Genomic DNA, 10,396 nt, shown 5'->3' on the forward strand with positions numbered 1-10,396 from the left:
CTCTCTCCTTGCTGTCTTTGTTGCTTTCCTTTGTGCTTTTGCCTCGGGATCCTGAAATCAACCTTACCACTACATCCTGCACACCAATTTCCTATTGCACCTGCACATCAGGATGGCATTGTAGCAGAAGAGACACAAAATCTGCAGTTTATTGCCAATCAGAACATGAAGCTTCCCCCTAATAATAGTGCACTACCTTCTCAATCCCTCGGCTCCTTCCCAGGGTTGTCTATGCCAAATGTCAGCTCTGTTAGACAGGTGAGTCTGCCAGGGCTCCTTACTACCACACATGATCGCTCAGTATACTGTGCTCAATGCAGGTCAGGAACCATTGTGCCGATGTCCACATAACTTGAAAGTACTGCTGGGCTAATGTTATTGGCCTTAAACACACACACAAAAGATCAATCACTGAAAGGCTTCTGTGACCCTGTGCTGAGTCTAGTTGTCGGACCCCACAACTATTTTGGTGGTCAGGAAAGGTCAATAGATTGGTACCTATTGGCCTTTCCTGATCACCAATAGCACAATTGTCCCAGGGCACAGAAAAGCACTTAAAATAATGTTGGTTCCACTATTCAGAACCTCCGTTATCCACAACAGCAGGTCATGGCATAACATTGCTAGGACCCCCGCTGATTTTATAGGCTTCAGTTCCCTTCAAGTGATATTACAGGCAGGGTTGCTCAATAAAAGGGAGCCATTTCTTTGAAGCTTTATCGGTCACTTTTCTGTCTCCAGAACGGCAATCCCAATATGTATGGTGTTGGCAATGCAGCACAAGCTCGGGGCCCGCAGCCGCCTCAAGCAATGAACTCTTCTCAGCCTAATCTCCGTGCGCAAGTGCCTCCAAATATGATGCCCCCTCAGGTACGTCCAAGTTTATCTGGAACTTTAGTCCCGTTGCCACCTTTGAACACTATATATGGGGTTTATATATGTGGTTTATTTCCATAGGTTCCTCCCTCCTTACTGAAGTATCCACCTAACAATACAGGAATGAATCCATTGTTTGGTCCTCAGCAAGTAGCCATGTTAAACCAACTTTCTCAGCTTACCCAACTCTCCCAGCTCTCTCAGATCAATCAGATCTCCCAGCTACAGGTAAGTGATATTGGATGATTCAGTACAAGAGCGTGGATGAGAATGTCTATGCTTGGCAGTAATACATCTTTGTGTACAACGTATCGCAACTCTTCCATGTTTTATGTGTGTTAGATCCTCGGTGGAATTGATCCACCAAAGATTTATTCCAGCAATTATTTGCAGTCTGTTCATTTACCAATCCCTCTCCCTTTTCACAGAGGTTATTGGCTCAGCAGCAGAAGGTGCAGAACCAGAGGGGAGGACTGGCCCCCGGGGGGCGCCTGCAGCAGGAACAGCAGGTATGGCAGAACAGCGCGCTCGCTCACATAATATTGTAGCAGATAAGTATCCCTAAAAGGCTTGTCCATGATATTCTATGGCTGTCTTATCCCTGAGATGGGACATGAATCAGTTCATGGGTCTGAGCTCATCCTGGAATAGCACAGAGCGATAGCTGAAACAGCTGCGTTTTATAGACTACAAACTCCATTCTGGCTCTGGATCTTATGACCTAAACTTGCAGCAGCATGGATCCCTTGGTGCATATAAACATTTGTTAATGATATTCTATTTTTTTAGGTCCGCTCCATGGGAATGCAACAGCAGCAGCAACAGTCCCGCCAGCTTGACCCCAGCCTCCTGATGAAGCAAGCAATGCCTCCTTCACAACAGCAGATGCTTCACCAGCCTCCTGTCAAGTCTTTCCTAGACAATGTCCTCCCCCACTCAACCCCTGAACTTCCAAAAGTTCCTTCACCCATTAATGCTTTCAATGGCTTTTCATTAGGTGAGTTATCTGCCTTTACCTGGTGGTCTCTGGGGGTCTGCTCACCTATCATAGCACCTGATTCATGACTTGATGTCATCACCTTTAGGCTTGAACTCAAATGTAAATATGGACCTCGGGGGAATGAAGGAACCACAGTCCCGCCTGAGGAAGTGGACTACAGTTGATAATAATATGTCTCCTAATAATTCACTGGACCAGAACTCCAGTAAACATGGTAAAGTACTAACTGATGTATTCACCAAATGATTGTGTTGCCACTTTATCACTTCTGTGATGCTGATCCTTTATCTTCTTACCAGGTGCTATTTCAAGTGGTTTTAGACTTGAAGATTCTCCATTTGGCTCTTATGACTTCATGAACAGCAGTAACTCTCCATCCAGCCCTCCAGGATCTATAGGGGACGGCTGGCCCAGTGCCAAATCGCCAAATGGCTCCAGCAGTGTCAATTGGCCACCAGGTTAGTTACCATCTAGTAGTGGCAGCTACTTCCAGGATTTACATGTTGAATGCACTGGCTGCTAGCTGGTGTCGATGAACCACTGATAGCGTTCATTCATAGGGGTTTCTGGGACTCCCACCTACTATAATGAAGTGGTTGCAATTCTTCTGCCAGCACCAATATTCTTACTATCCATATGATAGGCTACTAATAGATCATCTCAGGGGGTGCAGCACCTGGCAGGCAGCCACTTTACACTACAGACAAGGCTATGCCAGCTCCCTGCAGGTGTCAGTGTCCTGCGTGTCGGCCACCACGTTACGGACAGAACAGTTTGAGACACCCAACCACCGGTCCATTTGGATTTGTGGGTGGTTTAGTGTCCCTTATAACTAAGAAAAGTTCCCTTCAATCTTCCATCTGTCAGATGTTTAGAAACATCAAGAGTCCAATGATCTTCTATTGACTTATGCACCAGGATTGAACGACATTCTGGTAGGGGCATTAATTCCAACTATCAGCATCACTTTTATGCCTGTATCAGGGCTGGGGGTGAGTGACCCATGTAGCGATAGTTGGGTATACTCTGTGCTCCATTACCGTTCTCTACTTGCATCACAATAAGATTCTCCGATCTCATTTTAGAATTTCGTCCTGGTGAGCCGTGGAAAGGATATCCAAACATTGACCCTGAAACTGACCCCTATGTCACCCCTGGCAGTGTCCTCAATAATCTGTCTATTAGTACTGTGAGGGGTGTTGACCACCTCAGGGACAGAAACAGTGGTAAGTCCTGCTGCTATTGCACCCTGTGCCTTGCCACAGCCAAGATGTTGACCTTCAACTTTTAAACCTTTCACTTGACTTTAACAGGGTCGTCCTCATCTCTGAACACCACGCTGCCTTCAAATAGTGCCTGGTCATCCATTCGTGCCTCCAACTACAATGTCTCCCACAGCAGTACCGCACAAAGCACTTCAGGTACAACCAAGGGACAAGTCTTTGGTCTTGTAAATTTTAGATAATTTTCCACTAATGTAACCCTTTCCTTTGCTACTTGCAGTTAGAAATAGTGATCCCAAACCAACTTGGTCCCCTGGTCCCGTCAGCAACACCTCCTTGGCTCACGAGCTATGGAAAGTCCCTCTGCCATCGAAAAGCATCAGTGCTCCGTCCAGGCCTCCCCCAGGGCTGACTGGTCAGAAGCCGCCGTTATCTGCCTGGGATAATGGCTCCCTGCGCCTGGGTAGTGGCTGGGGAACTTCTGATTCCAGATACACACCAGGTAAGAAGCTGAGACCAGTTATATCTCACTGCTGCCTCCTGCTGGCGGGACGGTTGGGACATTTTTGGCCGATTGATCAGGTGAGCAGCTGGAGAATTCCTACCCTTATTCCCTTTTTCCTTGTTTTTAGGTTCCACTTGGAGTGATAATAGCTCAGGGAGAATAACTAATTGGCTAGTTCTGAAAAACCTAACACCTCAAGTGAGTATCGTGATCCGTATTTGCATTTATATTCGGGGGGATTCGTTTTGCGGATTCCTTATTGACCTGCTGGCGCTTTTCTGCAGATTGATGGCTCCACCCTGCGCACCCTGTGCATGCAGCATGGACCTCTGATTACATTCCATCTGAACCTGCCCCATGGTACTGCTCTGGTCCGTTACAGTTCCAAGGAAGAGGTAGTAAAGGCACAAAAGTCTCTGCACATGTAAGTAGCTGTCCAACTACAGCGCCTTGTGTACCAGTGGTTAAGTGTCCCTCATCGCTCTTTTATGTGCCTGACTGTGGTCGCTATAGAAAGAACAGTTCATACTTGCCTAGTGATGAGTCTGATGAGGCGATTTGGAGTATGTGGTGGGTCCATGTAGCTGATGTAGGAGACATCCGTCTCACTGCACATGGCTATGGCTTACTTCATTGACTTAACATGCAGGCGGGGGTGATTTTTGCATCGCCCTGACAGGTTCCCTTTAAAGTTGGACATAAAGTATCCTACAGCTAGGAGATTTACTATAGGGGCTGAGGCATGGAAGATGTTCCCTAGTTGGTGGAGAAGTTTGCTGGTCCTGTCGTTTTCTCATTGTAGACATTTGAATGTCTCTAGGATAAGTCATCAAGGTCAGATGTCCAACCAGTAGGAGCGCATGTACATAGTACAGATGCTAGTGATTTCTGGGGGGTCACAGGGTTTGGGTTGTGATGATCAGACTATAGTGTAGGGAGATTAAGCAGCATGGTGGCTCATTGGTTAGCACTACAGCCTTGCAGCGCTGGGGTCTTGGGTTCAAGTCCCATCCATGCCAACATCTGCAAAGAGTTTGTATGTTCTCTCTGTGTTTGTCTGGGTTTCCTCTGGGTCCTCTGGTTTCCTCCCACACTCCAAAACATACTGGTAGGTATGGAGACAGTAGTAGGGCACAGGGACTGATTTTGCAAACTCTGTGTATCACTGCATAATCTGTGTGCACTATATGAAGTATTATTTTTATTATTATTACTCTATCAGGGGCCTGGGGTTACTCATATCTGTAGACAGGGCATTTTGTGTTGGCCATAAAATGTGCAAAAACGTCTTTTCTTTCTCTCCTCCTCCCAGGTGTGTTTTGGGGAACACTACTATCCTTGCCGAGTTTGCTAGTGAAGAGGAGATCAGTCGTTTCTTTGCACAAGGCCAGTCGATGACCCCTTCCCCGAGCTGGCAGTCCCTGGGCTCCGGCCACTCCCGGCTCGGCTCGCTGGATAGCCCCCACAGCATCTCGAATCGTGGAGACCTCAATCACTGGAACAGCCCAGGTGCTTCTGGCTCCAGCTCTGGAGATCTTCATGGCACTTCTCTCTGGGGCACCCCAAACTATTCCACAAGCTTATGGGGTAACCCGAGCAGCGACAGCAGGGGTCTGAGCAGCCCGTCACCCGTGGGCGGTTTCCTCCCTGTCGATCACTTAAACGGAGAACCCCTGTAGCCTAAGTCACCCATGACCTCAGATGATTGTTACTGATCAGCCCCCCCCCCGGGGGCTGGACTCTTGTACGTGTGAACCCTCTGCAGGCTGCACTGCGGAAAAGCTCTTCTTCTGCACACTTCCCACTTTTTATTTCTAAGCCCACAACATATCAGTTTTTTGAAATACTTGAATCATGCAGGCCAATATTATAATGTGAAATAGAAAAAAATTATATTTACACTTCCACATTAGCGCTATAACCGCGTCTGATGAGCCGCCGTCACCTCCCATTCCACTTTTATATATTCTCCATGTCTAACCCCCCTGCACCGAACGGTGCGCCCCCTCTTTGTGTTTTCCCCGTGTAACAACCCCCCGATGCGGCTCAAGTGTAACTGTTTACTCTGGCGTGTACTTAAGACGACGCATAACGTGATTTACTGCTTGTTATTTCTAAGATGCCTTGACGTACCTACCTAATTGTGGTATTACAAAGACCTACCCCCCCTGCCCTTCCGGCTTTTCCCCGTGGCGGCGCCCAGCTGTCCATTGCAGGGCAATGCATTCGCACTGGCGCCTCCAAGCGCTGAAAGGGTTGGGGCGGTGGTTAAAAAAAAAAAAAAAAAATTTACAAAACACAAAAAAAAAAAACAAGAAAAAAACTGACGGTTATAACTTAGTTTTTAAGAAATTTAAAATGGAAAAGTATTGCACCAGGTTTTTCATGACTAAAACCTAATAGAATCTAGCTCTACGGTTTTAATATTAAAAAAAAAAAGTGAAAAAAATTTACAAAAAAAAATTAAAAAATCTATAAATAACAAAAAAAAAAAAATAGTGGCCACAGCTGTGACATAACACCCTACGTGTGCCAGTAGGGGGCAGCACTTTCAAAGGCTTTGCATTTTGTTTTAGAGGTGCCTTATCGGGGGAACCTCTTGTTTACATTTTTTTTTTCCTTTATTGGGGAGGGTCATTGTTGTGTTTTTTTTTTTTTTGTTTTTTTTTTTAATCCCCTCTCCCCCCATGTTTACTCTTCCACCAGATTACAAAAAAAATGATATGCTAAAAAAAAAAAAAAGTATATAGAGAAAATATGCTGAAGCTTTTATCTCTGGGAGTCCTGTTATGTTTGGGGTTTTTTTTTGTTTTTGTTTTTTTGTTTTTTGAGTTCTTAAATAATCCAAAATTAGGGGGGGTTAAAAAAAAAAAAAAGCATTGTGGCTCTCAGGAATAAGATAGGTAAAAGAGTTCCTTCTCCCCAACAAAAATCACTAGAAAAATGCTTTTTTGGGGTTTTTTTTTTTTGTTTTTAATAATAAAAAAAGCACTAACCGTGCGAATTTCTCTCTGCCAAAAACAATCCCCTTCCTTCCGCCTCTTTCCATAGAGATGGTCTTTGCTTTCATGCGGTGTGTGTTTTTTTGTTTTTTTTTTTTAGTGATTTAGGCTGAAGATTTTTGCTGATATAACGAGGATGTTGTGTGTTTTTTTTCTTTTTTGTTTAATTCGGTGGCTCCGTGTCTTCGCTTGTGACAGTGTTTTATTAATGTTTTTTTTTTTAAAGCCGATTATTTAGTAACTATGCACATTTATGCACATTGTAACCAAGTACTGGGCTGATCAATCTTGTGTGTTTCAAAAAAAACAACAAAAAAAAAGGTAAAAACAAAAAAATTTTTTTTTTTTTTAAAGTGTCTAGATGTAAATAATTGCAAAAACTTAAAAAATTGCAAAAAAGGAACAAGTTACATGATGATATGTTGTTGCCATAAATGGTATTTTCTGCTTGTTCGGTCAAAGAACTCAAAGAAACTGAACAAGGGTAAAAAAAAACTAAAAAATATTATATATATGTCTGTGTATATACATTGAAGTGTAAATCCTCACCTTTAATTAACCCTTCCACCACCGCACATTTATAGTGGGGGACAGGGGTTACCAGCAGTTACTCTCCTGCCTCTTACTTCCTTCCTTAAAGGGGAGGTAGAGTCGCCCCACTCACATCCTGCCCCCCCTCAAAACATCCCAGGAGCTCGTCCGGTACCGGATCGCCGGGTCCAAAGTGAACATACGTTGTGCCTCTCGTATTAGTGGCCGACGCCCAGTACAATGACAAACAAATCGGAGAGGCGGCCACTTAGCTGAGATTTGCATTCTTAAAGGGGATGTGCAGAGAGTATCCCATAGAGACGAATCAGGCGGCTGCTGCTCCGTTCGTACGGTGGAACAAGGGACTTCTCGTCTCGATGGGGATCCAGACATGGTCTCTGGAACAAAGCAGTCATGTTCTTCTAACCCTGGACAATCCCTTTAAGAATGCAATTCCTTAAGATGCTATCACTGTGATTGGTTCATAATGAACCTTTTTATGTAGATAATTGCTCTTGTCCATACGTAAAGTCAAAGTATTGCAACTCGCTCACTTGAATAGGTCTGACCTGCAGTACCGGTCTCAGCCTATGCACTAGAGCGGCGCTGTCTCAGAAAGCGGTTTTCTAATATCTCCTTTAACCTTCCGGCTCAGCACATAGCTGTGTGCGCGTGTATATATACAGGGGTAGATTTTACCATAGCGGGGGGGATGCATCCGATTCCTCCCGGACCTCCCTGCTTACTTTACTGCCCCCTCCCCCCACGCTCTGCCACCCAGAGCACAGCTATGCATCAGAGGGGCCCCAGTAATGCCAAATGCAATCACTAGTCTGAGCCCTGACTACAGCGCCGCTGGTGAGGGGGAACCATAGAGGCAACAAAATTTACCAAGGGATCTAAAAAAAAAAAAAAAAGTAATATTTGGGACGACCAAAGCCAGTTTGTAGAAGTGTTTTTTTTTTTTTTTTTTAATAAAGAAAAAATTTAATCTAACACACGGTGCATTAAATATTTCATCGAATTCCAGGTGTTTCCCTCCCCTGTAACTGGCGCAGCTTTGGGTCCCGCCCTCTCCCCGTAACTGGCGCAGCTTTGGGTCCCGCCCTCTCCCCGTAACTGGCGCAGCTCTGGCTCCCGCCCTCTCCCCGTAACTGGCGCAGCTCTGGCTCCCCCCGTAACTGGCGCAGCTTTGGGTCCCGCCCTCTCCCTGTAAGTGGCGCAGCTTTGCGTCCCGCCCTCTCCCCGTAACTGGCGCAGCTTTGGGTCCCGCCCTCTCCCCATAACTGGCGCAGCTCTGCCCCCACCCCCCCTTCCCTGTAACTGGCGCAGCTTTGGGTCCCACTCTCCCCCCGTCACTGGCGCAGCTTTGGGTCCCGCCCTCCCCCCGGAGCCGGCGCTGTCCCCTTCCCCTGCTCCGCACACATCGCCATTTGCTCATTGCCTTGACTCTGATTGTTTTGCGTCTTGACGACGCAAAATCGAAAAACTCGTGGCTTTTTAACTGTTTACAATATAGAAGATGATTGTACGATTTACCAGATTTTTTGTTCTTTCTCGATTGATGAAGTTTGAGATTAGTGAACCATGTACTTCTCGCTGCTTAGCCTTTTATTAGATGGTTTGTTGTTTGTGTTACTTTTTAATTTTTCTTTTGGGGCCGGTTCCTATTTGAATAGAACCCATGTTACACGTGGGTTCGGGCCGCGCCGCCGTGTTTATTGGTGTGAAACGTGTTGAATAATCAGAGGAGAAGTGTAATATTCGTCAGGACACTTCGGCGCTTTGTTCCTGGTATATAAACGTATAGCCTTAGATTTTTTTTTTTTAATATCTGGGAAAACCTTAAGGCGCCCCCTCCGCACGCACGAGGCGCCGGCCGCCATTGAACGCGTCCTGTCCGGTCCCCAACACTTTGAGCTATGACGATGCACAATACAGACCGCTACACGATGCACGATGGCGGCCGGCGCCCCCCCCCTGGCGGGGGACAGGGTCCCGCTCTATAGAGGACTCTAACTTGTACTATCCTGCACTAAACTTGTAACTTGAAAAAAAAAAAAAACACAAAATATTCTATGTATACGGGACGCAGCCGCTCGGAGACTACGTGATATTAACACTTGAGTTGCGCTTTTTTGTTACCGCCTTTATACCTCAGTTACAGAACGACCCAGCAGTGACTACATAGCGTTGTGTTATCTTTTGTGTCTCGCATCTCCCTCCCCTCCCCCGCTCAGTGGAATGTTTTGTAGCGTGTAGCCGGACGCGTCGGCCTAACCTGCCAATGAGCGCGCTGTGATCCTCGTACCGTAGTCATTTCACGTCCGCCTTCTGTATTTCAATAAGACGAACACTTTATCTTGTAACTTATTACAAACCAGTACTGTAGTGAAGCCTGAAGGCCGGGGCACGAGGGGTTAACCCTGCACGGTATTACTACGCAGCATAATGCAGGACCCCCCCCACCACCACCACCACCCCCCTCCCCGAACCCCATGAATTAAAGGACTAACGTGCGCAGAGGCCCCCAATAAGACGTTTATTACTGGGCCCCGCGCACCAGGTGGGGGGGAGGGGGGAGGCTCGATTTAGTAAGTAACGAAATAATAATTAAAAAAAAAAAAATTTTAAAGGAATTTAAAAAAACAAAAAAAAACTCAAACAACCAAAGCTAGCCTTGTGACACCTCCCAGGAGAAGGTATAAAGTCTCTCAATGTTTAGCTGCCCTCCAAACACTTGAATGGAGCGAATCTCTTACAGCATCTTATCGTATTGTTCAATGCTTGAATGCTTCCTGTTTTACTTTTTATTTTTTTTTGTTTTGTTTTATGAAGCTTGTTATGTAAGAAATAAAGTACGTTTTGCTCTTAATAAAATCCATGTGTGGCGTCTTCTGTATCACCGGAGCGGAACAACTCAGCAATAAACACTCTATAAAGGAGTGGTCCTGCAGGTGGGGACCACAGACCACTTCCAGAGCCACATTTCCAGAACTCCTCATCCTCCCTTCCTGGGGACGGGGTCAAATCTGCTATGGATGTCCTTTTTACCTTTACAATTTTGTTAATATCTTCAAAACAAAAGCAGCACAAACATAGCAGAATTGATTGGCACCAGTTTTGGGTAATGTGGGGGGGGGGGTACTGGTTGACCTCTGGAAACTTTTACCGTAGTAATATCTTAAAAACCTATAGCGGCACAAACAATTTCTGCTGCACAAACGTTTGACACCCATTTTGTTATATTTGAACAAGG

The 10,396-nt window shown here is 45.7% G+C and overlaps 1 protein-coding gene across 5 annotated transcripts in view; it reads left to right on the forward strand.

Annotated features, from left to right (window-relative positions):
- TNRC6A (trinucleotide repeat containing adaptor 6A) overlaps nt 1–10,017 on the forward strand; it is a 65,924-nt gene extending 55,907 nt beyond the window's left edge. For 4 of the 5 annotated variants that reach the window (XM_072120088.1, XM_072120087.1, XM_072120085.1 and 1 more), the window contains 13 exons: nt 112–258; nt 742–870; nt 958–1,104; nt 1,305–1,385; nt 1,666–1,873; nt 1,962–2,090; nt 2,176–2,334; nt 2,962–3,102; nt 3,190–3,297; nt 3,380–3,601; nt 3,732–3,802; nt 3,889–4,028; nt 4,917–10,017. In XM_072120088.1, coding sequence (XP_071976189.1) covers nt 112–258; nt 742–870; nt 958–1,104; nt 1,305–1,385; nt 1,666–1,873; nt 1,962–2,090; nt 2,176–2,334; nt 2,962–3,102; nt 3,190–3,297; nt 3,380–3,601; nt 3,732–3,802; nt 3,889–4,028; nt 4,917–5,283 — 2,049 coding nt within the window. In that variant the 3' untranslated portion in view covers nt 5,284–10,017. The remainder of the gene's footprint in view (nt 1–111; nt 259–741; nt 871–957; nt 1,105–1,304; nt 1,386–1,665; nt 1,874–1,961; nt 2,091–2,175; nt 2,335–2,961; nt 3,103–3,189; nt 3,298–3,379; nt 3,602–3,731; nt 3,803–3,888; nt 4,029–4,916) is intronic. The other variant, XM_072120089.1, reaches the window with a different exon arrangement.
- Nucleotides 10,018–10,396: the final 379 nt, after the last annotated feature.

This window comes from Engystomops pustulosus, chromosome 8 (genome assembly GCF_040894005.1).
Source record: "Engystomops pustulosus chromosome 8, aEngPut4.maternal, whole genome shotgun sequence".
In the NCBI taxonomy this organism is placed as follows: Eukaryota; Metazoa; Chordata; class Amphibia; order Anura; family Leptodactylidae; genus Engystomops; species Engystomops pustulosus.